Source organism: Pelophylax lessonae, assembly GCF_965119305.1.
Source record: "Pelophylax lessonae genome assembly, chromosome: 7".
Lineage (NCBI taxonomy): Eukaryota > Metazoa > Chordata > Amphibia > Anura > Ranidae > Pelophylax > Pelophylax lessonae.
The window spans coordinates 17,772,560-17,789,737 of NC_138774.1; the positions used below are offsets into that span (position 1 = coordinate 17,772,560).

The 17,178-nt window shown below is 49.7% G+C and overlaps 1 protein-coding gene across 2 annotated transcripts in view; it reads right to left on the minus strand.

The window, feature by feature from the left end:
• OCRL (OCRL inositol polyphosphate-5-phosphatase) overlaps positions 1-17,178 on the minus strand; it is a 194,325-nt gene that overhangs the window by 112,448 nt on the left and 64,699 nt on the right. For both annotated transcript variants that reach the window (XM_082263610.1, XM_082263609.1), the window contains exons 6-7: positions 14,406-14,520; positions 9,655-9,816 (exon numbers count right to left, since the gene is read on the minus strand). In XM_082263610.1, coding sequence (XP_082119736.1) covers positions 9,655-9,816; positions 14,406-14,520 — 277 coding nt within the window. The remainder of the gene's footprint in view (positions 1-9,654; positions 9,817-14,405; positions 14,521-17,178) is intronic.

The following is a 17,178-nucleotide window of genomic DNA, read 5'->3' on the forward strand; positions in this document are numbered from 1 at the left end:
TCCTGCTTCCTGTTTCCTGCTTCGGTTTCAGTGGAATAGCAGTAGAGTACCTAAACCCCAAAAGAGGGGCGGGGGCGGCGACTGTCGGAGGACTCAGAGAAAGGAATTTTACAGGTAAGATTTTACAAAAATTCCATTTTCTCTTACGTCCTCCGACAGTCGCCGCCATCTTCATATTCGTCACAATGGGGACGTCCCAAAGCAGTGCAAACATGAGGGGTGGGAAACGCAGCCGCGCCTAAAGGCAACGCAGTCTCCACATCAAGAAAGTAACCTTACCAAAGGAAGGAAACCAGCTGGGCAACACGAGAAAAAATTTGCTCAACGGGAGCAATAACCCAGGAAAAAAACAAATAACCCAGGGATACAAAGAAATCCCAAACAGCCCAAAGGACCAAAACCAGGGACCCTAAGGGACCGCCGCACTAAGAACCTTGCGGCCAAAGGAAGCATCTGCCGATGCTTGAACATCCACTCTGTGGAACAGAGTGAAGGTGTGCACGGTCGACCAAGTCGCCGCCCTACACACCTGGGCCACAGAAGCCCCATGACGACAGGCCCAAGACGTACTCAGAGATCTGATAGAGTGCGCCCTCACAGGCATAAGGGAAACTTTTCCCCGCAAAGCATAGGCCTGTTCAACGGCCTGTCTGAACCAATTGGCGACGGCAGAAGCCGACGCCGCCACGCCCTTCCGAGGACCCCCGGAAGGACAAACAAAGAATCAGACTTGTGAAAAGATTCAGACGATTTTAGGTAAACCCTAATCGCCATGAACAGCATCCAAGGAGTGCAACACCACCTCCTCCGAATGTTTAGACTTCGCGCAAGGCGAAGGCAAGACAATGTCCTCATTGAGGTGAAATTCCGAAACCCTCTTCGGAAAAAAAGAAGGGTTAGGTCGCAAGACCACCTTAACCAAGTGATTGACCAGATACGGACAATGGCAGGAAAGGCTGCCAGCTCCGACACCCTGCGAGCCGAATTGATCGCCACCAAAAAAGGTGACCTTCTAGGACAACATAGACAACGAGATCTACCCGATCCGTTCAAAAAAGAACCATGTTGTAACACGGACAGAACAAGATTCCAGTCCCAAGGAGGCAGAGGCACCCTCCTAGGAGGGACCAGATGCCCCCGAACAAAAGTGCCAATCAAGGAGATAGATGCCATAGGACGTTGAAAAAAGAACGGCCATCGCAGACACCTGACCCTTGATCATAGCCAGCGCCAAACGCTGTCAACACCCTTTCGAAGGAAGGACAACACCCCAGACACCGACCACGGGCGAGGTGAAGACCCCCTGAACTCACACCAGGCAAAATAGGCCTCCGAAATACGGTAAAAGACCTACCCCGAGGAAAAAATTCCTCGCGTCGATCAAAGTGTGAATGACCTCAGGGGAGAGACCCCTATCCCTCAGGGCCCCGGTTTCAACAGCCAGGCCGGCAAAGCCAGCGACTGCAAGGCAGGATGAAATATCAGCCCTTGAGACCGGAGATCTTCCCGAAGAGGCAGACGCCACGGGGCGTCGACCGCCAAATGCACGAGGTCTGCGTACCAGGACCGGCGAGGCCAGTCCGGTGTCACAAGAATCACCGTGTTTAGGTTCCGAGACCAACCTGCGAAGGAACCTGGGCAGCAATTGAAACAGTGAAAACGCATACATCAGTCGGTACTGATGCCACGAAGCTACCAACGCGTCTGACGCGTCTGCCCGAGGATCGCGTGGCCTTGCCACAAACCTGTACACCTTGCTGTACAGACGAGACGCGAACAGGTCCACCTCCGGAAGACCCCACGTCGCGCACAACATCTGGAGAACACCCGGACGGAGGGGCCATTCCCCCTGGTCCAGGGACTGGCGGCATCAGATAATCCGCCCGCCAGTTTTCCAACCCCTGGAATGTGAACCGCCGATATCGCCGGGACATGCGTCTCGGCCCAAGACAGAATGTCGGCCACTTCCCGAGCCACCCGGGCCCTCTTGGTGTCCCCTTGGCGAATGACGTAAGCCACCGCCGTGGCAATGTCCGTCTGCACCCGAACCGGACAGCCCTGCAGCCTGTCCGGCCAACGTTGAAGGCAGAGAATCATCGCACGCAATGCCAGAATGCTGACCGGAAGGGAGGATTCCCCCTCCGACCAAGTTCCCTGGGCGGACAGAACGCCCAGAACACCACCCCAGCCCGACAGGCTGGCATCCGTGGTGACCACCGTCCATGAGAGAGGACGAAAAGACTTGCCCCCTGACACCGGCGGGGACAGGAGCCACCACAGAAGAACCCTTCTGGTGCGATGGCCCAACGAAATCCGGATCCAGAGATCGCGGTCGCCCGTCCCACCTGGACAGGATCTCCGCTTGGAGACCCCGCGTGTGAAACTGGGCGAAGGGAATCGCCTCGAAAGCCGAGACCATCAATCCCAGACATCTCATGCACGTCCGAGTGGACGAGGACGGAGCGTCCCTAAGGGACCTGACTTCCTTCCTGAAGAGTCCTGAGTTTGTCGTCCGGTAGGAAGACCTTCGCCTGGACAGAGTCCAGAACCATTCCCAGGTAAGGGAGACGCTTGGGCACAGTGCTGACTTTGGAAAAGTTATCGTCCAACCAAACTCCTGCAGAGACTGCATCGTAACGGACAGAGCCTTCTCCAGACCCTGGCTGGTCGCAGACCGAACCAGAATATCGTCCAGATACCCTAGGACAGAGACGCCCTGGGCTCTCAACAAAGCCAAAACCGGTGCCCGCACCTTGGTGAACACCCGTGGAGCCGAGGCGAGACCAAAGGGCAATGCCACAAATTAGTAGTGATCCTCCGCTATGGCGAATCGAAGGTACCTCTGGTGACCCTCGAAATTCGGGATGTGAAGATACGCATCCTTCAAGTCGATGGAAGCCATGAACTCCCCCGGAACCAGGGCAGCCACCACCGACCGCAGAGATTCCATGCGGAACTTGCGCACCCGCACAAAGCGGTTCAGCGCCTTTAAGTCCAGAATCGGACGTACCTTGCCCTCCTTCCCGGGCACGGTGAACAGATTGGAATAGAACTCCCGAAACCTGTCCCGATGAGGCACCGGGACCACCACTCCCTGAGCCCTCAGGTCCTGCACCGCTAGATGCAGATCCCGCAAACGCTCCGGGGACAGTAGAAGATTTGAGGGAAAAAATCTGCGCTCCGGCCTATAGAGAAAATTGATCTCGTAGCCAGATCGAACGATTTCCTGAACCCACCTGTCCCGAACCCGGGACAGCCATGGCTGAAGGAAACCGAGCAAGCGTCCCCCCACCCCAGAGTCGGGTGAGGGCGCCCCTTCAGGCCGCACTGTTGTGGGCCGGACTTTTGCTTACCAGTCCACGGCTTCTTACCAGGAGCCGTCTTAGCCTTGTGGGATTAGGGTAAGAGCGTGCTCTTACCACCCGTGATCCCCCTAATTAACGTATCTAGGGACTCACCAAAAAAGGCGAGAACCATCATAGGGCAGATTAGCCAAGGTCTTACGCGAAGATTGGTCCACCGACCAACACTTCAACCAAACCAAAACGACGAGACAATACCGCCATACCATGTACACGTGCAGCCAACGGAACCATATCCAGGTCCGCATCACACAAATACATGACACCCTGGTGGATTTGATCCACCATATCCAAAGTCGCCTGGAGGGCAGAATCAGCCACCAGGACGCGATTAAGCACCTGCGTCCAGCTCGCGACAGCCTGGGCCGCCATAAGTGAAGCAAATAAAGCTTTCAGCATAGAACCCATAATAGGCATGACGGGCAAGGGACTCCGTCCGTTTGTCCGTGGCATCCCGGAACACCGGGATATCCTCAGCAGGAATCGCAGTGGGCTTATTCAGAACCGCTATCGCGTGATCCACCGGAGGTGGGACACACCAACGCCCATCAGTAGCGGGCGTAAAAGGATAGCGCAGCTTAAACCTACTTGGTATAGCAAAAGGCTTGCGTATATTACGCCAATGTTCCTTTACAGCGCATTGAAAATCATCAGTGCAGGGAAATACCTGCGATGTTTTGCGTCTTTTCTGCGTCCCATAAGCCGCCAAGGCAGCAGGAGGACAAGGTTCATCCTGTAAACGCAGTGTTTGCTTGATAGAAGCAACCAATTCATCCATGAGTGCAAGCTCTGCAGACGAGCCAGGGGGAGAAATATCAACCCCCTCATCCTCATCCTCCATTTCTGACCCTACAAGGTCCAGGGAGGAACGGGACCCCGACAAGGAGACCCCAGCAACAGCAGCCCCATCACCAACACCCTCTGAATCAGAGGAAATTGAAAACTCTGGGCCTTTTTGAGGATTGAGCAGCCATCAGCAATTGCACCTGAGTCGCAAGGCTAGCCACAATCGCAGCCAAATCCCCCCCCCCCCCCCCGAGGGGGAAAACCGCAGTCCCCTGGCTTCCCACCAATGTGACAGGAAATTTGCTTTCCTGAGAATCCATGCCCCAAAATGAGTAAAATAAAATGGGTGACCGCCCCTTTAAATAAGGCGCTGCGAACGTAGCCCACCGCCACACAAGCACACCCACACCAGGGACCCCCACAGGGAGAAGTTATACTCAGGCAAGGATACAAAGAATAGAGGGAAAAAACCTGGAGAGACCGCTGCTGCTGCTGGCCAGATCGGTGCTCCTGTAGAAACGGAATTGCTGATATTCAGGGCGCTCCATTAAAGCCTATGGGAGGCTACAAGAAAATGGCCGCCATGCATGTGTACCATGCGGCCGGAGCGAGTACAGCCAAAATGGCGCCGTAACTGCTGCTCCCCCACCTCATGAAGGTGGAATAAAAATACACCACAAAGTTATAAATAACATGGTGAACCGCCGCAGCGGCGCTGTAATGTGCCCCAAACATGATAGCATCAAGTTCCACAGCACACAGCCGTTCACACACTCAGACTGACACAGAAGTGCAGCACAGCCCCCCCTCCTTGCAGCCCACAGCATGCAGTGTGAGAGATAGGGAAACATCAATAGTGTGAACACAGGGCAAGGTAACACAGTCCCAGACTGACACCCCCCAGACAGACAGGTCCCCACATGAATACACTTACCTCTTACATGGCGTGGGGGACCCGCACAGGCGAACAAGCCGCTGTACATGAGACAGGGAGAGTCGCATCCAGGACGCAGCAGAAGGTGGGTTGAGAAACCGCACAGCGTCCAGTGAGGTAGCCACCTCACCCTAGCATCCCTGCACGGAACAGGGATGGGTCGTTCAGAAAACTCAGGAGCGGTACCTGACTGAACGCTCGATGGCGGGCTGAGAAGCCACTGACCCACAACCTGCGACCAGGGGAGTCAGCCCGAGACGCAGCCCGCATTATCCTCTTCATCCGAAGATCTAACTATTGCTGGTAAAAATAACAGCTAAATAAAGAAAGAGATAAAACTCAAAAAAAATCAAAAAAGAGAGAAGGCTAAGACAAAATGCCCCAGCATAGAGACATCCAGCTACTCCTGACAAGCTAGACATTGAAACTGAAGCAGGAAACAGGAAGCAGGAGGGTATAGACTGAGGGGACCACCCCCTGGGGTGGGGATATGTTAAAAGCTTTAATATTGACATATTCTGTTGCCTAGCTACTCCTACGGAGCAAAGTCTAATACCCCATTGTGACGAATATGAAGATGGCGGCGACTGTCGGAGGACGTAAGAGAAAAACAATATTTTTCACATTCTGATATATAACATTCCCAAAAAAAATTTAAAAATCAAATTTTTTTAACATTTTCGGCCAATTTGTTTTTTGCTACATATTTATGGTAAAATAAATCGCAATACGCGTATTTTGATTGGTTTGCGCAAAAGTTATCACGTTTACTAACTACAGGAAAGATTTATGTCATTTTTATTGTTTTTTTTTTACTAGTAATGGCGGCGATCTGCGATTTTTTGCGGGATTGCGGCAGACAGATCGGACCCCTGACTGACATTTTTGACACTTTTGGGGGGACCAGTGACATTATTACAGTAATCAGTGCTAAAAATATGCACTGTTACTGTAATGACATTGGCAGGGAAGGGGTTAATACTGTTGGTGATCAAGGGGTTAAATGTATGCCTCATGCTTACTGACGTGTGTGGGGGGAGGGGGTTCTGTGACACAGACAGAGATCGCAGGTTCAGCTATGCTGAATCCTGTGATCTCTCCCTGTCTGTCACAGAGAAGATCCGCCTGCTTTGTTTACAGAAGCGGGCGGATCTTCTCACACTTTCCCCGACGATCGGAGAAGAGAGGTGGCAATCGCCGCCTCTCCTCCTCTGGCCCGATTCCCTCTGTGTCTAAACCGCCGAGACCACTAGGAGTCCAGCGACGTACGTCTATGTCGCTGGACCCAGGGGAGCCGCAGTAGCAGCACAGTGAGCGGTCGGCAAGTGGTTAAACTTTTTTTTTTTTTTTTACCTTTTCTTTTACTGTTTCCTGGTATCTAGTAAAGCAAATAAGTCCTGAATGGCCGCACTCCAGATGCAAAACCTTAATTGTGTATAAATAGGCTGCCCTTACCCTAACCCTAAAGGAAGGGGGGGGGGGTGCAGTTTGGCATCTTTGCCCCGGGCGCTGGATGACCTTGTCTCGGCACTGCCAAGAAGTAAATGCTACATGAATCACCTGCCCTTACTCAAGATGGCCGCAGCTATAAATGATAGGAGGGTGTTTTTCAAAGTGATTTCTCAATAAATGGAGACATAGATGGATGAGGGAAGTTTGCTTTGAATATTAAAAATGAATGAAATAGTGTTTTCAGTTTGTGGTGCTCAATATGCAGTTTTTTTTTTTTTTTTTAAACCCTTCTGGAATTTTTTAGAATGAGAATTTTTAGACGATCTGTACAAGGAATATGGCTATTGCCAACTTGCTATTGAGGTGCTTGTTTCAGGGCATTTACCTGCGCTTCAACATTTGTTGTGTTACTTGCACACATTCTAAGCATGTGCATATTAGGCGTCCTTAAACTTAATCTTACCATACATATTACAATGTGATTGTGCAATCTCTATACAATCTCCCTTGGATCTGACAAATATGTAATGTAGTAAAAGTTATTTTATACAATCGCTACATAGCTACTGGAAGATTTAAAGCAATGTGTGGACAAGTTAAAGCGGAATTCAAGGCATTCAGCCACTTTGTAAAAAGCGCAGGCACTCCGAGTTAAAACAGGGGGTCTCAAACTGGTGGCCCTCCAGCTGCTGCGGAACTATATGTCCCATCATGCCTCTGCCTATGGGAGTTATGCTTGTAAATGTCAGCCTTGCAGTGTGTAACGGAACCACGACCCACAATGTGCTTGTGGGCTTCCGTCGTTCTCCAGAGAAGCCTTTGTATTTTGTGAATGAGTACAAAGGCTTCTGTGACTGGGCAGAAGGATGAGGAGAGGCAGGCATAGCAGCTTCACTGACTCTAATGTTGAAGACCTGAAATACAGAGATAGCCATGTTCAAGGAGTGCAGCTGTAAATAGAGAGTAGTCCAGGAGATGTCATGCACCTCCTTAGACTTAGGGCCCTTTCACACTGTCCGTCCGATGGACGGACTCCGTTTATCTCAGCGGGGGATCGATCCCCTGATCCCCCACTGAGCAGGAGGATGACAACTGTTCTCTGCGCTGTGTGCGGGGAGACACAGCTGTCAGTTCCCCATACATCTCTATGGGGGAATCGAATGGGAACGGACCGTCGGTCCGTTCTCATCCCATCCACTGGACGGAGGGAAAATAGGGTTTGCATCCGTCCAAATTTGACGGATTGGATCGGATGTCAGTGGACATGTCTCCACTGACATTCGATGCCCCATAGGGATGCATGGGGGGGACCGTTCAGATCCGCCAAAAAAACTGACAGGGTGATCTTAATGGTCCGCCTGTGTGAAAGGGGCCTTAAAGTGATTGTTAAGCCTTTTTTTTTTTCCCTTTTTAAATAACAAACATGTTATACTTACCTCCTCTGTGCAGTAGGTTTTGCACAGAGCAGCCTGGATCCTCATCTTCTCGGGTCCCTCTTCACTGCTCTTGGGTCCTCCCTCCCATTGAGTGCCCCCACAACAAGCAGGTTGCTATGGCGGAAGCCGAGCCGAGTCACAGCTCCCTGAGTCCATTCAGACATGGAGTCGTGATCCGGCCCCGTCCCCTCTCTCTCTCCTGATTGGCTGAATGATTTTGATTGACAGAAGCAGGAGCAAATCACACCACGCTGCTGTCTCAGCCAATGAGGAGGGGAGTCAGAGGCAGCTTAGATACTCCTGCAATATCACTGGATAAAGACTGGCTCAGGTAAGTATTAGGGGGGCTGAAGGGGGCTGCTGCACACAGAAGGTTTTTTTTATCTTAAAGAGAAAGTAAACTCTTCCTCCCCCCCCCCCCCCTGCAAAGTAAATGCATTATGTGCTAGCATGCATTGCATACTAGCACATTATGTGACACTTACCTGCAACGAAACCCACGTTGTCCCCGCTGCCGGATGCATCCATCTTCGCTCGTCTTCCTTCCGGGTCTGCGGACTCTGGCTGCATTACTGGATGGAGCCGTGTGACGTCACTCCCGCGCATGCGCGCGAGAGCCGCCCGGCACGGCACAGGGCTCTGAAGAAACGGCACGGGTGGCCGTTTCTTCAGAGCACATGCGCCAATGACATCATCGGCTGCATGCAATGTAAATATCTCCTAAACGGTGCAGGTTTAGGAGATATTTACAGTACCTATAGGTAAGTTTTCACTTTTTATTACAGAGCTGAATTCCTGGAATTCAGCTTTAAAAGAGACCCTGTGAACTACACTAAAAAAATGTAAGCGAAGTTGAGTATGTCAGATAGAGTGCCCCCCAATGGGTGATTTTGTTCCCGTCAGTCGGTATATTACTACAGGACACAAGAAGTGTCTGGTGAAGTAAACCAGAGTGCCTGATGAGGGACCTGGCATCTGACACACCCAGAAGTGTCAAGTAGCAAACCCCTCAAAGCTCTCCGGCAGAGCAAAGATTATTCGTACCACCCGCAAAGAAGTTAAAGCGGAGTTCCGGCCACAGAATCGATTTTTTTTTATATCATAAAATTTTACTTTATAAAAAGTTTGCTGAGCGCCGCCATCTTTGTCCTGGTCACCCGAAGCCGCAGTATGCAAATGTCTGCCCTGCTTCCTAGTTCAAGATGGAGGGGGCTGATGAATGCAGCGCGAAATCTTGCGCATGCCCAGTACTATGCGATCGGCATAGTAAGGGTTTCCATAGGGACAGCTGGGATCCGCCCATCATCGCGTCATTTCCTGTTTGCAAATAACGCAATGAGAGGAGTGGCCGGCTGCCTACGTCACTGCCCATTGCCTCCTGGGAGTGATGAGTAAGAGCTCCCAGGATGCATTGCAGGACAGGAAGTGACGGCGCGGGCCGCGGCCACAGAGGGGGGAAGTTGAAGGAAAGGGGAGTATATTTTCTTCTGAAACAAGGGAAGTAAAAAAAAAAAAATTTGGGAATATCCAATTCTTTTTCAGGTGACACTAAGGAAGTGGATGGCACAAAATCTAATGTAACGATTTTGCAGCTGGAACTCCGCTTTAAGCAGACCTTCCCTTGGTAGGTACCCTCCCCCCAGCATGTCGACACCAGACAGAAAGATATTCCCGATTCACATACTTGTAGTTCTCAATGTTGACATATTCATTCTCCTTCTTCGTCAGGATGTGTTTTATCAGTCCTTCCCTCTGCCCGGACTGGCTGGCTGGCACAAACAGTTTCCGCATGGTGTTGGACATTTGTGGCTTTTCCCGTCCGGGGGGATCTCTCGTCTGAGAAGGCCTGCAAAGAGGAGAAGATTGAGAACACCGGGGCCACAATACAGGGTTAGCTCTCTGGGTTACAGGAGGGAAATCATTCTGCACATGCTGCAAACAGAAGAATAGGTGAGGTCAGCAAAACAATTAAAGCTGAACTCCGACCTTTCCTTCAGTTTTGCATAGTTGTATTGTCTCTTCTCCTGGACTGAAATGGCTGGAGGATGTCCTGAATCATCTAGCCCCCTTTTTTCTCCAGCCTGTCCCTGACCCACCCCTTACAGTCATTGATTTTCAGTTATTTTATATTATGTAAATACAAAGAAAAAGTGGTTGCTAAGCCCCCTGTTCACACTGGGGCGACCTGTCAGGCGACCTGGTCACCTGACAGGTCGCCTTCCATAGAGAAGCTGTGGACCCGTTCTAATAGGAGCGACACAAGTCACTCCGACTTAGAAAAAGGGTCCGGAGCTTCTTTGGGGCGACCCGGAGCGACCTGCATTGACTTCAATGTTATGAAGTCCGTGCCGGCCGCTCCGAGGTCGCGGTGCGAGCAGCGCCTGATGCGAACACCTGCAATCACTCGCCCGGCGCTCTACTCCTCTAAGTCACCTCTACTTACTCAAATGGGATTAATTAACTCAAGAGATCAATAATTACTTCCAGCAGCTGCTATAACCAAATAAAATTCACAATAATATGTTACTAAACAGAATGTCTATCCAAACACATTTAGCTAATAACATTAAAGTGGTTGTAAACCCACTTTGATTACTTTTACCTATAGGTAAGCCTATAATAAGGCTTACCTATAGGTGCTGTAAATATCTCCTAAACTTGCACCGTTTAGAAGATATTTACATTGCATGCAGCCGATGATGTCATCGGCGCATGTGCTCTGAAGAAATGGCCGCCCATACCGTTTCTTCAGAGCCCCGTGCCATTGTTCTGTCAGAATACCATACCCCATCAGAAATCCCTACCTCCGTAATTTCCTGTTGCGGATCAGCTGTGGCTTCGTCATGCATCATATACATTATATATACATTTCCTACCACCACGCGCACTCCCACAGTCCATTTATGACTGTGTCCCATTGTCGGGTCGGTGCAGTGTGGGGCATGGAGATCCGATGGCTGTTTGTTATACAAGATCTCCCTGCCCGCCCCATTGCCGCGCATGCGCACTAGGACGTGTGCCCGACACCATTGCAATGTTATCAAAATTCTCTACCTATTCCGCGCATGCGCAGTAGGACTTGTGACGTGATACTAGCACATTATGCATTTACTTTGCAGGGGGGGGGGGGGGGGAGGAAGAGTTTACTTCCTCTTTAAACAGCGCTAATGTGTCCTTTTAACACACTGTCCTCAATTCCTATTTGAGGTATCTGCAGGTAGATGAAGTACACTGTGCAAATAGTTCTTTTGGTTCATCACATTGGTGCTCATCCGGGTGTTTAAAGTGTTATCAAAATGGACTGTGTCTTCCTCCACCACACCACGTGTGCACCCCCCTAAGGCAGTGGTTCTCAACTCCGGTCCTCGGGACCCACCAACAGGCCAGGTTTGCAAGATAACTAAATTACATCACAGGTGATCTCATTTGCTGCTCAGTGATTGCAGTATTCTAGTCTGCATCCCCCAAGGTAATACTTAAAATCTGGCCTGTTAGTGGGTCCCGAGGACCGGAATTGAGAACCACTGCCCTAAGGTAATAGGCACTCACCAGATGTTAATGACAATAAGACTTTGAATGCCTGGGTATTTTCTCTCCACTGGCCAATTCCTTATTTGGACACAAACTGGACAGACACCCCTTTCTTTGGTGTGCTCATATACCTCAGTATGTATTTCCAATGATTCAAATAAAGAATTGGCCAGTGGAGTGAAGTTGGAGAGAAGTGGAGAAAATACCCATGCATTCAAAATCTTATTGTCATTAACATCTGGTGAGTGCCCATTACCTTAGAGGGGAGCACAGGTGGTGTGGTGAAGGAAGACACAGTCCATTCTGATAACACTTTAACCACTTTACGTCCGCTCACATTGCTGCTACTGCAGCAATGTGGCTCGTTATCGTCCAGCGACGTAGACCTACGTCGCTGGACTCCTCCCCTTGTGGGCGGCGCGCGCGTCGCCGGAGGCTCGCTCCCGCTGTGTTAAGACACAGCGGGAGTTGGGACAGGGGAGGAGCAGCGGCGATCGCCGCTGATCTTCCCCGATCGTCGGGGAATCGAGTGTGGAGATCCACCCGCTTGTGTAAACAGAGCGGGCGGATCTCCTAAGTGAGAGGCAGTGACAGATTGCAGGGTTCAGCATAGCTGAACCCGCGATCTGTCCCTGTGTCACTCAGTCACCTCCCCCCACACACGTTAGCACCAGGCATACATTAACCCTCCAATAAAATTAACCCCTTCCCTGCCAGTGTCATTTTTACAGTAACAGTGCATATTTAATGCACTGATTACTGTAGTAATGTCACTGGTACCACCAAAAGTGTCAAAAATGTCAGTCAAGGGTCCGATCTGTCCGCCCCAATGTCGCAGTCCCGCAAAAAAAAAAAAAATCGCAGATCGCCGCCATTACTCGTTAAAAAAAAAACACCAAAAACGACAGAAATCTTTCCCTTAGTTAGTAAACGCAATAACTTTTGCGCAAACCAATCAAAATACGTTTATTGCGATTTTTTTTACCAAAAATATGTAGCAGAAAACAAATTGGCCAAAAATGATAAAAAATTTTGATTTTTACATTTTTTTGGGGGGAATTTCATATAAAAAAATTTGAAAAATATTGTTATTTTTTTCAAAATGTTCGCTCTTTTTTTGTTTATAGCGCAAAAAGTAAAAATATGCACAGGTGATCAAATACCACCAAAAGAAAGCTCTGTTTGTGGGAAAAAAAGGACGTAAATTTCGTTTGGGTACGGCGTTGCATGACCGCGCATTTAGTCAGTTAAAGTCGCAAGGTGCCGAATCGCAAAAAGTGGCCCGGACGTAAGACAGCAAAATCCTACGGTGGTAAAGTGGTTAAACACCCACTGAGCGCCAATGTGATGAACCATAACAACTATATGCACAGTGTATTTTATATTATGGAGGTTCAGCATCACATGTTGACGTTACCTAGGGTGGTCTGCATGCAAATACAGCCTACCTAAGAATGCCCACTCCTCCACACTGACATCCAGACATTTTAATATTTGCATAACTCCTCCCAATGCATAGTGCAGCATGCTCAGACAAAGTGCACTTATTCTTTTTGCCCAGACCTAAACGCTGCCACTCTCACCCATCACAGATTTATACTTACCAAGAGCCCAGGTCCGCAAACTCCATTGTTAGTTCACATTTAGTGGTAAAAAAGACTCCCTCTCCTGGTCGAGCCTGCACATTACAGCCTCACAGACATTTATGGGGCCATCTCTCAGCAGAAAGACCAAGGTAGACGAGCCTCATACAGATCTATGAAGGTGTATTGCAGAGGTGGGGCTAGGACGGGAAGCCTTTTAGCGCTGCATATCAATGGAGGTGGCGTCAGATCTTGCTTGGTAAGTAAACATCTGTGGAGGAGGAGGGTGGAGTCGTTTAGGTCAATGCGGCAAAAATAATTTGTCTGAAAGTGGACTTATTCCTTAACCACTTCAGGTCCTGGACTTGAAGAGGAGATATCTGGATGATCATTGCAGCTACAGGCATCATCCAGAAATATTTGCTTTCAGCCAGCGATTCCCTCACTGATTAGCCGCTGGGTTGCTTTTACAGGCAGAAGGAGGGGACATCATTCTTCCCCCCTCCCATGCCTCTCCGGGCACTCCCGTGCGATTGGGAAGCCAAAGATCCAATGGCGCCACCAGTTTACAATGTCTTTGACAGCTCAGTCTCTGTGCTGCAGTGAGTCTCAGCACAAACATCGGCCACAGTGTCACACAGTAAAGCCCACCCTTCTACATAGGCAGCAACAGGTTAATTCTGGTGTTTTCACCAAATTAAACTTCGGCTTATATATAGTTTCAGCACATGCCAGGGGCGTAACTAGAAACTTCAGGGCAAGAAACCATAAATGGCCCCACTGGCCCCCGACCAGGACCCATCCCACTCAACCTGGGGCCCTTAACTCTCAACATGGGACCCTTTATTATGGTCCTGCAGCGGGCAACATTCCTGACATCCCACGGTGGCGAACGCCAGAGTCAAGTCACAAGTGCGACCTTTGCGACCCTGGTAGTTCTGCCACTGGTGTTAGCAGCTGTTTATTTTCGTTGTTTACATTTTATATTGTTTTTTACCATTGCATTTTTTTATTTAACATAATTTTTAGGACCCCTGTTGGGGGGCTTTGGTGAAATATCATGGGTCTAAAGACACCCCTGATGTCTCACTTTTGAGGCAAGCGGGTATTTATTGGCTACATGGAGGGATCAGTTCCTCTACATGCCAACGCCCCCACTACCCTCCAATTCAAGCATACAGGGGGGGCGCACAGACCCCCTGGAGAATGGGCCCGGGATGCAATGGCGACCCTGTGTCCCCTATATGTATGCCCCTGGCACATGCTCAGTTTATTGCCTAGGACTAAATCAGGTTTACATTAACATGCCAATATATATTACCGCCTTTCCATGGGGGGTGGAGGTGGAGGTGGAGGCTCCCTGCGTGCCACTTGATGGTTCTGAAGGTTTCTTCTGTTTTCAATATTTGTGGAGCTGTTTTCAAACCCCAAATCCCCTGAGAGGAAAGAAAAAAAGGTCAGACAGGGCTGATGCATCTATAGGTCATTACATACCACCTGGCAACCGTACCGAGCTCATTGTTCGATACATGTCTGGTGGTATGTGAGGTCACGTATGAGATATATACTAGTATCTGGTTTTCTTGTCTTTATTCACCCTTGAGTGTATTAGCCAGTCCAGAAATATCACTAGATCATCCTCATCCGGTATTGACCGGCTCCAGTCTCTACTGTTACATGTGTCTTATGCCACTTTTTATTACATGTTTTTTTTAACAATGTCCAAACAGTGTATCTCTCCATTGCCTTGTATTTAATCTTTTTTTCTCATTTTTTATTGGCACAAGTGCCTAAATAAAATTTACCGTTTTGCACTAATTTCCTTGCTCGAGTATCCTTAGTTGGCTTTCCGTGGGAGTGCTCCATGTTGGATCACTACCACAATTTTTGTTTTTGCAGGGCTGGGAACTGTAGCCAGGATAAATCACTACAAACAACTGCAGAGGGGCAATAAACAGTGGCAAAGGTAACAAGAACAAGCACTGAAATCAGAATAAAGATAGAAAACTGACCAATGGGATTTCTGACTTATCGTAAAATCCATTTCTTGGAGTTCATTGACTAATACAGATTTTTAGTATACTGAACCATTTGGGTTATATTGCCCCCTACAGGAGTAGGACACTAGGCAGGAAAAAAAAAATGGCTCCGCCTATGGGCAGGCCTAGGTAGTATACTCCCCCTCTCTGCTATAGGTCTTCAGTTTTGTAACAATCAGTGTCAGGGAGTAATACAACTCCACAGAGGGGTGGGTGCTGTGTCCGTCAAAGAACTCAGAGAAATGGATTTTACAGTAAGTCAAAAATCTCATTTTCTCTTTCGTTCATTGACGGACACAGCTCTTCAGTATTTTGAACCATTGGGATGTCCCATGGTGGTGCCAAACTAGAGGGGTGGGACAACAAAAAAATCACAAGGCCAAACACAATAACCAGGTAAACAGGAGCTCAACAAAAAACAACTGTAGCCCCAACCGGAATACACCCCTAAATTGGGAACAGCCCCTCTAAACAACAGCCTTCTAAACTCTGCGGCCAAAGGAAGCATCCACAGATGCCAACACATCTACTTTATATAATTTAGTGAAAGTGTGCACCGACGACCAGGTGGCTGCCTTGCAAGCCTGTGCCACTGACGCCTGACGAAAGGCCAAAAAAATACTAAGAGCCTGAGTACAGTGCGTCGTGACAAGGAAAGGAGGAACCTGAGTCACTGTCTGTTTGATCCATCTGAAAATGGTCGCAGAAGAAGTGGACAGCCCTTTTCTTGGCCCGTCCGTTATCACAAACAGTGAGTCTGACCTTCGAAAAGACTCCGTAGCTGCCAAATACACCGGAACCGCCCTAACAACATCCAAGGCATGCAAAGCAAACTCCTTAGGAGGCAACACAAGGTCTTCATTCAAATGGAAATCAGAGACTACCTCAGGAAGGAACAACGGACAAGGGCAAAGAACCACCTTATCTTTGTGGACCACCAAGGACAAAATAGGAGGGATAAGGAAACACTTTTGTCTTGCCAGGCAGCTTGTGAGTGCCAAAGGGGACAGCCACCTCTGCTGCAGCTTCATCCTCCATTTTTAAAGTTTCACGCACAGACACAATCAGTGCATCCACCAGCGCCTTCTCGTGCGCAGCTACAGGTTTGGAGAAATCATCCTCACTATCTGATAGTTCAGGGAGCGTGGCAATCGACACCGCAGGGTGGGCATGGCAGTGCATCAAAGGATGGCTGGGACCCCGAGGGACCTGCAGCCTCAGAGGAGTCAGGTGAGGAAACATGCTCCAGACACTTCATCAATAAAGAGGGGGACCCCCACAAAAAGTGTATAGCACTGCAAAGGGACACCCCCATAGCTCTGGTAGCACCACCAGGTCACCAGCAAACACAGCACGCCACAATCTGCAGCAGAGAGAGGGAGGGACCCCACCAGACTCACCACCCCACCAGAGTAGAACCGAATGCACCAGGATGCACTTGCTCCACGTGCCGCATCCAAAGGGATAGAAAAAAACCCAGGAGTCCAGGCTGTCATCACAAGGAAAGGGGGGACCAGGCACAGGTGTCCCCCCGGCTGATATCGGCACCCCGCCCCCACAACCAGCACAGTACAATACACCAGCCCCAATCACAATGCTAATTCCAGATGGGGGGGGGGGGGTTGGTCGCAAGATGACCTACAGGCACCCGTGTCCACCCCAAAACCCTCCAGAGGGAGTGGGGGGAAAGCTGCTCACCACACCAAGAACCAGGCGGGCACTGCTCCAGACAGTACCTCCTCGCCATGGAAATGGGGGGGCTGTCGGCCAGAAGGAACGCTACTACTCAGGCCGAGACCAGGTCGTATGCAACCTCACGAGGCGTTTATCTTGCAGACCAGCCCCTGTCCAGTGGGGTTATATCAGGGCCGACCTAGCGTGGAGCTGTGGTCTGCATGCGCTCGCTGGCCAGACTGGGGTGACCACTGGATCCAGATTATCCTGCCTGTCGCCCAGTTGATTGTAGATCTCGCAGGAAAAAAACCAGGAGAAAAAAGCCATTTCAAAGGAAAAAAATCGCCAGGACCAGAGATCCCAGCAGGGAACTTGGTCCTT